The sequence below is a fragment of the Herpailurus yagouaroundi genome, unplaced genomic scaffold, assembly GCF_014898765.1.
Source record: "Herpailurus yagouaroundi ecotype Mexico unplaced genomic scaffold, PumYag 28, whole genome shotgun sequence".
Taxonomy (NCBI): domain Eukaryota; kingdom Metazoa; phylum Chordata; class Mammalia; order Carnivora; family Felidae; genus Herpailurus; species Herpailurus yagouaroundi.
Genome location: NW_024412376.1, coordinates 75863897 through 75879692, shown reverse-complemented (window position 1 = coordinate 75879692; position 15796 = coordinate 75863897). Strand labels below are relative to the sequence as shown.

The 15796-nt window shown below is 40.5% G+C and overlaps 1 protein-coding gene across 5 annotated transcripts in view; it reads right to left on the bottom strand.

Annotated features, from left to right (window-relative positions):
- Positions 1-2865: 2865 nt before the first annotated feature.
- The window catches only part of CFI (complement factor I), an 83151-nt gene continuing 70220 nt past the window's right edge, over positions 2866-15796 (bottom strand). For all 5 annotated transcript variants that reach the window (XM_040476196.1, XM_040476203.1, XM_040476184.1 and 2 more), the window contains 6 exons: positions 14136-14171; positions 11689-11792; positions 11417-11520; positions 8405-8682; positions 4859-4963; positions 2866-3270 (listed from right to left, as the gene is read on the bottom strand). In XM_040476196.1, coding sequence (XP_040332130.1) covers positions 3053-3270; positions 4859-4963; positions 8405-8682; positions 11417-11520; positions 11689-11792; positions 14136-14171 — 845 coding nt within the window. In that variant the 3' untranslated portion in view covers positions 2866-3052. The remainder of the gene's footprint in view (positions 3271-4858; positions 4964-8404; positions 8683-11416; positions 11521-11688; positions 11793-14135; positions 14172-15796) is intronic.

Below are 15796 nucleotides of genomic sequence, written 5' to 3'. Positions count from 1 at the left end.
AACCCTCACATAGACCTCTGAACTGGGAGTCCAGTCATCTCACTCCTGCTGTTCCCAGTCTCTGTCACATGGAGTCACTATGGAGAAGCTGGCTCTTCACTCTTCAGGCCTGACTCTGGTCCACTCTGCTGCGGAGCCTCCAGGTCCCAGGTCACTGTGCAGACTGGTTTCGTCCTTCAAGGAGTCAAGATGCTATGTTCTCCCAGCTTGCAGCCCTTAGTACTCAAACCCAGACATCTTCTAAGATGCTACATGCTCCAGGTTTGCTGGGTCAGGACAAGGTGGTGATTTTAAAATATGCCACAAATTTTTTGACACCTCTCCCATCAAGAGATGGATTATATTTTTTCCCTTTAACCTGGTCAGGTCTTTGCAATGGAAGCAAGGCTAAATGACTTCCAAGGCCAGGTTTATAAAAACAAATGCTGTTCCTGTTTGCAGCTTCTCTTGGGACACTTGTCAGTTGCTAGGTGAGAAGTCTAGTGTCCCTGAGACCTCATGTTGAGAGCTCAAGTGGAGAGACCACATGGAGAGAGAGATGTCAGAGAAGCCGCAGCTGTTTGAGTTCTCCCAGCCCAAGCACCAGACATGTGAGTGAAGAAGACTTCAAGATGACCCTTACCCCAGCCCCGTCTGACATTTGAATCACTCCAAAAGTTTCTTAACTGTCTTTCCTACCCTCCCCTCATCCCCTCCAGTACATCTTTCTCAGTGCCTCCACTGTGAACCTTCCAGAGTCCTTCAGTGGTCCCAACTCTGGCATGAAGCCAGAGTTGAAGAACTGGCCCAGTCAATCCCCAGACACAGGAGGAAATAATAATTAATTGTTATTTTGATCAATATCTTAGGGTCTTTCTAACACAGCCATAGATAACCAAATACTCTCTTGCATTCAGTGACAAAAGGAATTAAAAATCTGGACAGCATGGGAGGGGAGGAGGAGTTAGTGTTTAATGGGCACAGAGTTTCATTTTGCAAAGATGAAAAATTTCTGGAGATGGTGATGGTCACACAACAATGGGAACATACTTAATGCTCCTGAATGGTATACTTCAAAATGGTTAAAAAACAAAACAAAACAAAACAGTGTATGTATATGTTGCCAAAATTTTTACAAAGGAAAAAAAAATCTGGGCAGTAAGCAATTTTGGAATGTATGTAGAAATGGGCATTTCTATTATTAAAACAATCGGGCTTTATCCAGGACTGAGCCCCAGGCATTGAAGGTGATATTTATGTGAAAAATATATCTGTCTTCAGGATGATGACAGCTGCATTTTAAAGAATAATAATAAAAGCAGCTAATGTTTCTTCACTGAGCACCTCCTACGAACCCAGTGCTAGGGATGCAGGCAGAAGGCAGGCTGTCTCTCTTCTCCTGTGTCTCACAGTGTAGTAAGGGGAAGGCAGTAGTGGGTGTGTGAGCATCATGGGGAAGAGGCAGAGGAACAAATGAAAACGGAACATGTTGGGTGATGACAAGTGCTGTGCTGAGATTACAGCAGGTTCACGTGATAGAAAGCCTGCTGGGGTGTCTGGGTGGCTCAGTCGATTGAGAGTCCAATTTTGGCTCAGGTTGTGGTCTTAGAGTTTGTGGGTTCGAGCCCTGCATTGGGCTCTCTGCTGCCAGCGCAGAGCCTGCTTCAGATCCTCTGTCCCCTCCCCCCCCACCCCGTCCCTCCCTCACTCACGCATGCTCTCTCTCTCTCTCTCTCTCTCTCTGTCAAAATATAAACATTAAAAAAAAGAGAAAGAGACTGGGGCCTATTGTACATTGGGTCCACAGGAGAGCCCTGAAAAAGTGCCACTTACTGAGGAGGGAAGGACAGATTTAAGAAGGGGCAGTTTTGGGTTGCCCATGTTTCTTTTGAACTGTTATTAGATACCCAGATGGAGTTGTCAAGTGCTCAGTGAAATACTAGTCTGGAGTTTAGAAAGACCGGGGCTGGAGATAGGGGTTTGTGAGTCATGGGACTGTGGATGGGAGTTAGAGATGACTCTAAGTAAGATCACTAGGGAAAACACAAAGTGAAAGAAGTGACCAGAAGGAAGAGGTTGAGAAGGATTCCAAGATCAGCAGCCACGGAGGCAGCAGACCAGGCAGAGTATGATGTTGACTATGTCTACTGCTGCTGCAGCAGTGGGGGATGAGCCAGTCACACTGTAAGGTTTGACGCCCATGAGGGCAGTGGTTGTGTTGTGGAGTCTGTGGAGAGGTTTAAAAAGAGGGTCAGGGAGGACTTGTGAAACGGGGAACTAAAGACAAATCCTTAAAGAGAACTTCTAACACTTTTTTTTCAACTGTTTTTTTTTTTTTTTTATTTTTTAAATGTTTATTTTTGAGAGCGAGAGAGAGACACAGAGCGTGAGCGATGGAGGGGCAGAGAGAGAGAGGGGGACACAGCATCTGAAGCAGGCTCCAGGCTCTGAGCTGTCAGCACAGAGCCCGATGGGAGGCTTGAACCCACAGACCTACCAGATCATGGCCTACGCTGAAGTCGGATGCTTAACTGACTGAGCCACCCAGGAGCTCCGAGAACTTCTAATAGTTAAAAGAAGCAGAGAAACGGGACAAGAGCTGTGGGGTCAGTTATTTCTCTGAGACAAGTACTTTGCAACCATTTTACTTTAGTATGTGTCTCCATTTTCTCAGAATTCTAGTTTCCATTTTAAAGGTAGAAAATGAGACACAAAGAAGATCATGAATTGCCCAGGGTCAAGTAATTAGTAGGTGGTAGAATTGGGGTTTGAATACAGGCTTATGTGAATCAAGTATCATGCAACTAGTAAAACCTTTAGTATAGCCAATATACCATTCCTGAATGAAGATATAATTTAATCACATTTTCTAATAAGCAAAACATGTATGCTCGACTAAAATATTTATTTGATAATTTACAGCAAAGTTCTAATATGGCTTTTTTAGAGATCTTTAAAAATATCCAATAAAATGTGCTTTATTATTTTTTTCCCTAGAGAAGTACTAATCATGTAGTATCATTTCAATCAAAATCCAACTCCTAAGAGGAAAAGAGCAGAAGAGATCACAATTTCATATGTTGTACTGAGAAATAAGAGACCTTCCTACATGATAGCTAATCCAGTCAAAATAATTGGCCACTTTAGTGTAAACACCAGGGAACTCTGGTTTTCCGCAGTTTTCACCCCAACTCACAACACCCCAAACATAAGTCACATTGTTGATATCTTGACAGACTAAGGGGCCTCCAGAGTCCCCTTTACAGGCATCGATGGAACCGTCATCTGTACCTGGAAAAGACAAAGGGAAAAGAAAATCACACATGTACTTCCATTTGCTGAGGCCACCATGCCGACTTCCTGTCTCCTCCACCAATGCGTGTACCAACTTTGGCTCTCTTACACTTTCCTAACACGAAATAACACATAATCTCTTACAGGTCCCTACTGGGCGCATCCAGTTGTATACTTTGTCTTCTGCTCATTCTGCAAATTTAGTGAGTGTTTCCCTTGCTTCCTCTATTTTATGCAAATTTATACTCTGATGAGATTGCAATCTGAAAGTGGCATCCAAGGCTGATTGGGAAAATAATAGGAATACTTAGTGCTTATTGAGTGCTTAGTATGTATTAGCCATTCATTGTTTTAATCCTAAACAACAACCCTATGAGGCAAGTATTATTATCCCTATTTTAAGATGAGACAAATAAGGCACAGAGAGGTTAACTAATTCGTCCAAGGCCATACAGTTAATAAGTGGCAAGAGGTTGGACTTGAAATCAGGCACCCAGACCTCAGAGCTTTTCCTCTTAATTGTGTTAATTGTCTTCCGACAGGTTTTGTGAAATTCTCCCCTTTTGTCCTCTGGAATTCCGAACTCCATTTAAGAAGGGAGGGAGGGCACAGGGAATGGTCTGTTTATTTTCTTCTCACTCTTAGGACTTTCTAAGGTTTTTAAGTCAGTGATCCAAAAAGTTACAGGATGTCAATAACTTTGCATTTTTCTGTAATACACTATTTATAAGTGGTTTTAATAAAGCATCCTAGGGGTGCCTGGGTGGCTCAGACAGTTGAGTGTCTGACTCTTGGTTTTGGCTGAGGTCATGATCCCTGGGTTGTAGGATCGAGCCCTGTGTCCAGCTCTGCTCTAAGTATGGAGCCTGTTTAATAATCACTCTCCCTCCCTCTGCTCCTCTCCCCAACTTGCGCATGTTCTCTCTCTCTTTCTCAAATAAAAAAATTAAAAAAGCATCCTAAATGCATTGCCCTGCCTGGTTCCCTGCCCTTGGGTCACCACCAAAGTAGGAACTGTTGTAGCTGTGTTAGGTAGGGGTACTAGCAACACTACGATATTAAAGAAGACACTGGCAGGTCTCATAAGAAGCAATGGGATTTCTGAGGAGGGAGAATTTACTTCCAACTGGACCCATTTGAAATGAGATAACTCAGATTTTTATGTAGAAGAAGTTTGGGTTTGGATCCTGGACATATCACTTCTTGTCTGTAAGACTTCGGGCAAGTTTTACACCTGCTCTGCATCTCAGTTTCCCATTTACTAAGATCCCTAATTTTGCAGATGAGGAAACTTGCTCAAGGTCACATGAGTAGTAATTGGTAAAAACTGAGATATAAACCCAGGCAGTCTGGATGCAGAGTCTGTGCTCTTAGTTACCTTGCTATACTGCTGTATGATAGCATAAGGAAGATTTTTCTTCTTAGTTTAGCATGAGGGAACTTGAACTAACAGGAAGGGAAGCAACAACCAGAAAGTCCAATTGAAGGGTCCAGGGCCCAGAGCAAGGGTGCAGATTTGGTGAGGAGGAGAGATGGTTGGTAGAGGGTATACGTACAAATCTTAGAGAAACCACTTAGTGCTTACCTGCACATTCCATTTTTTTTTCAAAGTAGCGACCCGGGTAAAACTTGGAGCAGTTGTCTATTAGCTTAACTTCACCCCACTGAAGTAAATAGACTTTTTGGTTATCTAAGCATAGTGAGAGAACAAACAGACATTTACAAGTCACAAATGAGGAATAACAATAAATACTTATTCTCATAACTTAGTGAACCATGAGGAATATAGAAGATTATATACATATTCCCTAATACATTATAGACTTCTGAGATAGTTCATTAGCATATTTAATCACACACTGCTCAGATGTCCAGTTTTTACAACTGTCTTTCTAAAAATAGTTAAGGGGTTGGGGCACCTGGTGGCTCAGTCGGTTGAGCGTCAGACTTTGGCTCAGGTCTTGATCTCACAGCATGGGTTTGATCCCATCGGGCTTTGTGCTGACAGTGGGGAGCCTGCTTCAGATACTCTGTCTCCCTCTCTCTCTTTCTGACCCCCCCACCCCTGTTCATGCTCTGTCTCTCAAAAATAAACATTACAAATAAATAAAAATAAAGATAGTTAAGGGTCATTACAGAACACATGCCCTAAGTCATACTCATTTAATAAAGACCTGAGATGAAGACAGTATACTCCTTCGCATCTGATTGCTGAGTCTAGTGGGGGAGCTGGGTAGGAGTCAGTGATCAGCATTTTCTAACATAAATAGCTCCTATCGTTTTACAGTCCTGCATTTCCTTGAAAGTGCTTCTTAGAGTGAGAACATCTTTTTAATGTAAGGAGTTAAATGAAGAAAATATATATGAAGTTATCAGTGTGTATGTGTTTCTATGTGTCTAAGGAACTCCATCTCCTAAGTGATTTGAAAGAGAGTCTAGGATTTCCTTTTCATTTAAGTTAGAGATTTGGGACTTGAAAATTTTTCATCCACAGAAAGAGAAGTGGCAGGCACTGTTGCTTATTGACAGTCCAGGGAAGATGAGGAAAACGTTAAGAATACAGGGTGAGATGTCTCTGGTGTAAGGAGTGAATCTTTGCCCCATCTCTCCTCCCCCTTTTCCCCAGCTTTCAGCAAATGTTATGCTCTAGGAAGGCAGGGACTAGGCCTGATTCACTAAATGCTATGCCAGCACCCAGCCTCATGCTAGCACAAAGTAGCTGCTTAATAAATATTTATGTAATTCATTAATCCATGAACTCAGTAATTCAATTACACTAAACATCTTATGCCAAATGACATACCCCCTCAGTTAATCTATAAGCTATCAGGAGACAGAGACTTCTGGCTAATCCTGAGAGGACACCTCCACGGATCCTAGCTGTGTAGTGAGCACATTGTAGTTAACTGTAAAACTAATATTCTTCTCTTCTGGGAAGCGGGGGAAGACAAAACTCCACCAGAGTATATGGCAAATTAGGAAGGAGTTTCTTCTTTTCTCCTTGAAGTCCTACCTAAAAGGTAATTTTACGATGCTACCTTCTTCAGGTTAAGAGCTTTTTTTTTTTTTTTAATTAGTAATTTATTATTTCCTCTAACTCAGGAGAAGCCTTTAAAAAACTGGGAACTCCTGTACTATGTGAACAGTTTTTAATGGCTCAGGAGAGTGTTTCCTTCCCTGAGCTCTTGTGTTGTATACTTTGTGAGGCACCTGTCCCATTCTGCTGTCTGATGGTGACATTCATATCTGATGCCTCCTCTGGACTGCAAGTCCCTTGAGAACTGGTCTTTGTCTTTCAATCTTCCAGCCTCTGCACTCTTTGATGACTGTGTCCATATTTTTCATCAGTGAAATCCTAGCATATGCTAATAAACACAGGATGGTTATTAGATGATATCATGGGATCACTTTCATTTTATTGGGTATGAATGGTGTTGTGTTTTTGTTTTATTTTTGTTTTTTTAAGTCCTTACCTGGTAAAGATATCTACTGGAATATTCGTGGGTGAAATTACATGATATCTGGGTTTAATATGCTCCAGGAAAAAATGAATGTGTTGGCGGTGGCGGGGGGGGGGGGGGGGGGGGGGGGGGGGGGGAGGAGAGGAAATATGTTTAATAGCTCCCAATTGTCCTTCAGATGTATCCTCCACCCTTCAGTGTCCTGCCCCCTGCCCAAAGAGGCTGACCTGGAGGGAATGCCTCAATAGGAACCCCTTAGCCTCTGGTTTCCAACATAAAACCCCAGCACAAGGAAGAGAGGGTAAGAAGAGAGGATAGCAATATTGGGGCTGGCTATAACCTTTAATCCAAAGTCATTGCTTCTCTCAAGGCACCCTGGTCTACCTGAAGCTCTTTCTCTTGGTAACTTCTCCTTCCTCTCATGTCTTCAGATCTAAGAGAGGCTGTTCTGGTACTGTTAGTCCTGGGTTCCTGCATAGACCTTGTAATTCCTCAACCCCCTACCCACATCCTTGTAATTAACCACTTTACAAATAACCCTTCCTAATTATCCTATTGTGATTGTGACTGATGCAGAGAGCTAAAACAAGAACCGTTGAGTGTTGGTAACTGGAAACTGGGTGATGGATGAGTAAGTAGATTTATAATACTTTTATCTCTGCTCCTGTGTATATTTGTAAACATAGACAATAAAAAAATTTTTTTTAAACAAACGTAAGGACATAATGCCTTCTGGATAAATTAATTACTAACAAAATTTAGTCTTGCATATTCAACCATATGACGCATTTGGGTCAATTTATACGTATTTTTTATACTTTTCAATGTGGCAATTATAAAGAATGTGCTACAGTATAAGTCTGTAAGACCAGTGTTGTGAAGTTATTTACAAAGAAAATGTAGGAGGTCAAAAGGAAGCTAAATTTCAAATTTAACCCTTCAAGACAAAGGGAAAAGCATTGACTAATTTTAATCAAACTTCAAATTTAGTCAATTTTTCTAATAAATCGTCCCCACATGTCTACAATCTACATCTCTTATTCATACAAACATCCACCTCAAGTCTTCTTAGAAGCCTAAGGAATAATTCTTTATGTTTTCTTCCTCTTTGCAGGATGTGACTGTGGGGGCAGGGGGCAAAGAGAATGGGGGAGTGGAGGAGAGAGCAGATTAAAGACTTACCTATACTGTGACTCTTCCCTTGAAAACCATTTTATCTTTCATCCATGTCTCTCTAACAAATCCAGAAAGTCCATGCTACATACGTCCCCCTGTCACTCTACTTTTTTTTTCTTTGTAAATGGTTACCCCTCAACATATGCTTCAAGATCACACAGTGTAGGTATCCTTTGAAACTCTGGATCAGGATCAGCTACATAATTTTCAGGGCCCAGTGAAAAATAAAAACGTGAGGTGGGGGCCTCTGCAAAAATTAGTAAGAATTTCATGACAATGACAGCAGAGCATTACACTAAGCATGGGGCCCTATGGAGCCTGGGGTACTGGGCAACTGCACGGGTCTCATGCCCATGAAGCCAGTCCTGCCTGAATGCTCTTTTTCCTGGATTTAAGGCTATGTTTCTCTCTTTGTACTAGATTAGCTCCTATCCATTTATATTCTCATTTATTCCAGCCCCTGGATTCTGATTAACAAATTTTAAAGCATGTACCTTTTTCTCGGCCCCAGCCAGAAATAATGCATCTGTCATTAGGTTGGAATAGATATGGAGACCAGGGGACACAGGCAGGGACAGAATTAGGCAGCACACATTCTTTTCTGTTTGAGTGTTTTTTCATTTCAATCAAAGCTATGTCATTTTCATAGCTGCTTCCATTGTAGTTTTCATGGATAATAATTTTATTTGCTAGCTGAACAACTAGCTCTTCCTCAGGTCTTAACAGATGTAGAAATGATGTCCATATTTGGTAATGGTGAACTTTACTGACACTATAACGGAAAGGAAAAGTGAGATAAGATATATTTATATTGAGAAAAAAACAATTATAAACATGAACATCTGATGTTTCATCTTTATATTCTCCCTTTTAAAGGACTTTCTTCCTTTTCTCAGATTTTTTAATCGTGAAGGGGTTTGCTGTCGTGAAGCGATTTGATTAAATTTATGGGATACAATTAAAGTCAGTGGGTAAATGAAGAGAGGAATAAGCAATCCATCTAAGTGGTCAATATCAGGGACATACAGAACTCACTAATAACCAGAGATGCCTAGAAGTGGAATGAATTGGCTGCCTCTGGAGTGTGAGCACCATCACTGAAGGTGTTCAAGCAGAGACTAGAAAGCATGTAGCCATGGGGAAATGGGGAATCAGGACACACATCATTACTCGCTACCCCAGAGGTTCTCAGGGTGAAGACCACAGCAGTCACTATCCTGACATTTAAGATTGACTTCATCCTAATACTGCATCTTATTTATTTGCTCACAAGTCTTTCTTCCTGTTGGACTGTGCCACCTTAAGTCAAAGATAGGGTCAAATTCATCTATGGATAGATGCCTGCATCTAGCATTGTGCCTGGAATATATTAGCTGTTTTAAAATTCAGTTGGAATGGTAAATGAGCTAAATATTGTCTCTTATTCTGCCTCACTTAATTTGCACACCAATTTTTACCTCATGGTTTCCAACAAATTGGCATTTACCATCATTTTCACAGGTAATCACCTAACAGTTAAACCGTGATGTTTCAGGAGCTAATGAGGTATTCGGGATTTCCAAGAATGGTGTGCTTCATATAAATTTTGGTTGTTTTTAAGGACCAGAGGTCCTGAATATTGTTTAAAGGTTAACCCTGTTTATTCATTCAATTTACTCAACAAATACTTAAAGTGTATACCTATAATAGTCAATAAATGACTATTGCCAGGCACTGTGCTAGCTACTGGGCTACAGAAATGAGCAAAATCAGAAATAGTTTCTGCCTTCATGGAGCTCAGGATCTAGATGCAGTATTAAATGGATAATGACAATAATGAGGATATGATTCTACCATGTAAAGTGAGAGGAATCAACAGCACATGGGTTCTGAGAACTTATCAAGATGGCTTTGACTTTAAGGGAGTCTGGAAAGATTCTCTGAGGAAGAGAAGATGGGGCTGAGATCTGAATAAAGAGCAGCACTGACTAGATAAACAGGGTAGGAAAGATCATTGCAGGCATGAGAAGTAACACATGAAGGTCTCTTTGCAGCAGGGAGCAAGGTGAACTTGAGTAGCTGAACAAAGTCCAAAACAGGCAGAGCAGACAGCAAGAGTTGAAGCTGTGGGGCAAGATGAAATTGGTGAAGGTAAGTAGGGATCAGATCATATGGAGCCTAATGGGCCATATTAAAAACATCATTTAGAGACACTCAGGTGGCTCACTAGGTTAAGTGTCCGACTCTTGATTTTGGCTCAGGTCATTATCTCATACTTTGTGGGTTTGAGCCCCGTGTCGGGCTTTGTGCTGACAGTGTGGGGCAGGCTTGGGATTCTCTCTCTCCCTCTCTCTCTCTGCCGCTCCCCGCTCATGCTCTCTCTCTCTCTCAAAATAAATAACTAAAAAAAAAAAAAACCCAACAACATCATTTAGACACTCTAGCAACAAATGAGCCTGGCAAAGCAAGTGTCTGACATTTTCATCATCTCTTAAGGGAGAAGTGGACCAAGTTATATAACTTGTCAGTCTCAGTCTACTAACCTACAAAATATTTACCTCTTAGGGCTGTTAAGAATATTAAAACAAGACAACATATGTGAAAGTGCACATACATTATCTAATCTGTAAGAGGTGCTCAATAAATGATGCCTCATTCATTCTAAAGATGAGAACTGAGGCTGGAATCCCAAACTCTGCCCTCCTCCTTGCTGATCTTGACTCGTTATCAATACCTTTTTTGTACTGCCCTTCAGCCACTGGTATGGACTGGATTGTGTTCCCCTAAAATTCATAGGTTGAAGATCTAACCCCCATCATAACTATATTTGGAGATATAGTCTTTAAAGAGGTAATTAAGTTTAAAACAGGTCATAAGTGGAGCTCTATTCCCATATGATTGATTGGCCTCTTTATGAGAATAAGAAGAGACATCAGTGATGCACACAGGTACAAAGCAAGCAAGTCAGGGCTGGAGCGGCATGTGAGACAATTAGTACCGAGCTTTGAACATCTTCACTGTCTGGAACACGTATCAAAGACACTTAAGAGGACATGGAAGGTGAAACAATGCTTTGTGTATTTGAAGTCTTTAAATGCATGCAGCTCTTTAAACAACATCCTCATTGAGGTGAGACCAGAGAAAATGCCAGGCTACTATCATTTTTTTATACACTTTTCAGTCATACACTCGTCTCAACAGTTTGGTCCTAACTCTACAAAACGTAGGTACTATCTATTTGCTTTCCCTATTTGCTTCCCATCATGCAAATGTGCTAAGTGACACAACTTGGGACCTATGGGTTTGATCTGACCTTGCCATCTGGGATCAATAATTTGGTCTGGGGGGAAGAACTCAGTAGCTTCTGGGGGGATGGCCTCTGGGGTTCCTATCATGAATATTGTAGGGGATTTAGCTGTTAATAGAGTGGAATTTGTCACGTGGTTTTATTTATCATCTGCCACAATCTCTATTACCCATTTTTATTTTTTCAAGGAATCCAAAATCTTATTGGAGACATTTTTTACCTGACACAGTGTGCAGCAGTTAGAATCCAACAGCCTCCAATATAAATTCCTCCACAGTTGATTTTCTCATTATCCTTAATTGCCACCTGCCACGGGAAGTCTCCCTGTAGAAGACATTGGTGTGGTCACTGCCATTCTACCAGACGGTGGTACAGACAGGAGACCCTAAGATGCGTCCATTGCAAGAATCCCAGTCTCTTATCATTACATATCCTCCCCACCCACTTTTAGTTTCTCGAACTTGGACTGCTCCTGGGAAGTCATAGGTTTACCACTTCTGCTGGCTTTCCTCCGACAACTCGTTTCCTTCGAGTGGGCTGGATGGGTTTAACTCCACAGGATAGTTTTGGGAGAAGTGACTTTATCCGTTTTCTTTCTTCAAGAAAGGAAGAGATTGTATCATTATGATTTTGAACCCATTACTTCTTGATGATCTATGCCACAAACACAGCAGAGTCACAGCTAAAATAAAACAGTCTGAATTGATTCATAAATTATTTTGGATGCTAAGTGGTACTATTTACCTTGTTTAAAAATTCTGGCTTAATACGAGAACTGGCTTGATTCTCTGAAGTTCTGCTTAAAGACACACTGGGGGCAGAAAGAGGCTAGCTGTGGGGGTTAAATATTTACCAGTCCCTGGCAGATAAAAAATGTCACATGGCCAGGCATACTCAGGACGAGGGTCTCATTCAGAAATCATCAGAATGAGATGATAACACGGGCACCTATATCTTCTCACTTTCATAGTTTTTACTTTTTAGTGGCTGTTCATATGGAATTCTTTTCAATCATATTAATGTTAATGATGTTAACATTTGAGTACTTTCTATGTGTCAGTCCCCATGCTAAATACTTTGTATATAGTTTATCTCATCTAATCATCACATTAACCCTGAGAGGTAACGTGCCAGGGACCCATGGAAAATTCAGGATCAGTGGGCTAAAGGGTGTTTTTTAGTCACTTGACATGCGATGATATTTCCTTTCTCTGTGAGTGTTTAGATGTGGCATACTTGTCACAGAGAACATGGCAGAGAAAGACTTAAGATGTGAATTGGCAAAAGAATTCATGAAAAAGAAGAAGGTAAAAATATAAGAGGTTTTCCTTATTCTTTCTATATATTTTACCACATCACAAAAATTTTTACAAACTTGCTTCTTAGCCCCAAATGAGAAAATTAATATCACTGTCAGTTACTTTGAGCATATAAGAAGGAGGTAGGTCCTTACGGGAGAGAAGTTGTGAGTGAATCTGGGTAGATTTGTTTTTTGTTTTTTTGGTTTCTTCTTTTCCATTTTGTTTTGTTTTTTTTGGTCCCACCCGTTCTAAGAACAAGGTTGGGGGAAGAGTGTGATGCTAAGATTTTAAATTTCGTTTTGGACCTTTAAAAAGACAGAGACCTCCTCTAATGAGGACTATGGAAGCAGTTTGGGTACTATCTGAAAACTGATGCTATCTTGCGTAGAAAATAAAGGGCCTTTGTGGAAAATCTCTTCAGACTGATATCTATATCTTTACGATCTAGGGGTGCCTGGGTGGCTCAGTCGGTTAAGTGTCCTACTTTGGCTCAGGTCATGATCTCGCGGTCCGTGGGTTTGAGCCCCGCCTCGGGCTCTGTGCTGACAGCTCAGAGCCTGGAGCCTGTTTCAGATTCTGTGTCTCCCTCTTTCTCTGACCCTCCCTGTTCATGCTCTCTCTCTGTCTCAAAAATAAATAAATGTTTAAAAAAAATTTAAAAAAAAGATCTAAATCTTTTACTCATCACCTGATGAAAAAAAATAGTTAATTAATTTGGGGCCTGGCAATTAGAGGAGAGTCTTACATGAACTTTCACTTAAATTCTCCCCAAACAGGGAGCTATTTATTCCCAATTTGTATTTGAGGTTAAGTTGTTCACCTAAGGTTACACAGTAAATAAATAATGAGTCAGGTTGTAACACAAGATTGTCTGACCCAAAAGACAGGGTCAGGGATTTGATGCTTTAATTCATTTGGCTCTTAGTATACAACTGGACAGGATACAGATCTTCACAGACCTTCTGTTATCATACTTCAAAACATTGTAAAAGAACAAGTTAATTCAAGTAAAGTCCATTATTTTTCTATTTCAAAATGTATGTCATGTGCCATGCTGGAAATCTGGTTGTTTTTGACAAAACTGACCTGACAAAGCTCACAGCAAATAAAAAAAGTTTATGTAGGTCTAAAATATTGTTTTCACTTCAAAATTTGCCTTGTGAATGAACCTATTTTTAAAAGCAGTTCCCAAGAAGCATATATATTTGTTTTTCTTAAAAATGATAAGGAAAGGAAAAGAGTAATGTTATTTTTTTCTATTTAATTGATAACAAAGGTAATTGTTGTTTGAATCAATTATACACACACACACACACACACACACACACACACACACACAACATTAAAATGCAGACTTAAACCAGGGAAGCACTAGTAAAACAGAATAATGTTGGGGCATCTGGGTGGCTCAGTCGGTTAAGCGTCTGAGTTCAGCTCAGGTCATGATCTCATAGTTTGTGGGTTCAAGCCCCGCGTCAGGCTTTGTGCTGACAGCTCAGAGCTTGGAGCCTGCTTCAGATTCTGTGTCTCCCTCTCTCTTTGCCCCTCCCCAACTCATGTTCTGTGTGTCTCCCTCAAAAATAAATGTTAAAAAAAATTTAAAAACAAACAAAAACCCCCAGAATAATGTTAACTTACCTGCATCCATATTAGCAGTCAAAAGTTCTGTTTCTTCTATAAGAAAACAAAAAGTTCCAATGTTTATCCTTGTGTTTATAATAAAAATTAATTAAAATCATTAAAACTTTGATCATAATTTTCTGTCTTAAAACTTGTCCTCTCTTTAAAAAGGACAGTACAAATCCCCAAATCACACCATCTAATTTCCTTTCTATACCTAGGTAATTGTGAAGGCTCATGATGAACTGTGTAGAAATTTTGCAGGCACAAACTGGGTGTCTTGGTACAAGTAAATGGTGAGACTCCTGGTGCAGTGCTTTTCTGCATTCAGAATGCTTGGGTCAGAGAAGGAAAGCTTCTTTTTCAACTCTGATTCATAAAGTCCTTACATAAGGTAGGGAACAGTGACTAACACTGACCAAAAGAGTACTGAGCTGACATTAAAAAGGCTCTTCTCATTTTGTACGTAATAAGGCAGCTCTTCAGGAGTCATACAAAGATATTATAGTAGGCGTTGTTAGTATTAGGCATCTGGGATATAGAAGTTAAAAACATAAACAAAAGATTTTCTCCTCTTCCTTAGACTTTTGCTTGAAGTTCTATGGGATGATTCCATCTTCACTTTGTCATCCTAGAACATTTCAGAGGACAGGATCGTGATTTTTTTCAGCTGAGGGGGGTCCAAAGGTGGATTCCCACCAGCATGTTGTTTGGTCTTGGGTGAGGATGTGTCTGTGGATGGCACAGCCCAGAAGGGCAATGTTACTTGACTGCAGCAATCATGAGTCTTGTCTCTGGACAGACATAGCTATATCCACATTCCTAGGTTATTTATTTTCTGGGACAGAGAGAGGCTCTGCTCAGAAGCTTTCACAAAAGCACCCTTATGAATCAAAGAGGAGATTCAAACATTCATATTAAATGCTCAACAAAGGAAGATGAGGAAAGTCCAGTGTAGCTGAGGTGTGCTGGATATTTGAAAAATATCACAGAGCTCCAAAAGCACAAACCACAAGAAAAGTGTCAATGACTTTGATTTACATAAAGATCTCTATTCAACAAAGCTCACTATGGATAAAGTTAATAGATGGGTGACAGAATGGAGGAAGGTATTTGCAATGTCTAAGACTGAAAACGGATTTAACATCTAGAATGCAAATCAACAAGACTGCAACCCCAATGTGAAATTAAGCAAAAGATATGTACTTGCGAAAGGATACAGTAAAGAAAAGGTGGAAACTCAAAAGCTAGTATGAAGAGAAACTCAAAGTCATTGGTTATTATAAAAATTCAAATTGATACATAATGCCATATGGCCTGACAATATGAGACTAGCAAAATTAGAAAGCTGGAGAACACTTAATGTTAGTGAGGATGAGGAGAACCCTCGGGCATTGTTGGAGGTAGAGGTAAGGACTGGTATAGCTCTGCCAAAGAACATGCAGGCAATAGTTAGCCAAGTTAAGTAGATGCATGCCCTGAGACCCAATACTCCTTGTCCAGCTAGATGTCTCAGAGAAATTCTCTCACACATCCTGAAGGAGAGAATATGACTGACAGCTGCGAGTCTGTTACTGAGAAAGTAGGCAGTAAATTGTGAAAGATGAACAGAGGGATTCAGGCAGAAAGTTAGAAGCAAAAATTAGATGGACACAGAGCAACACAGACAGATCTTTAAA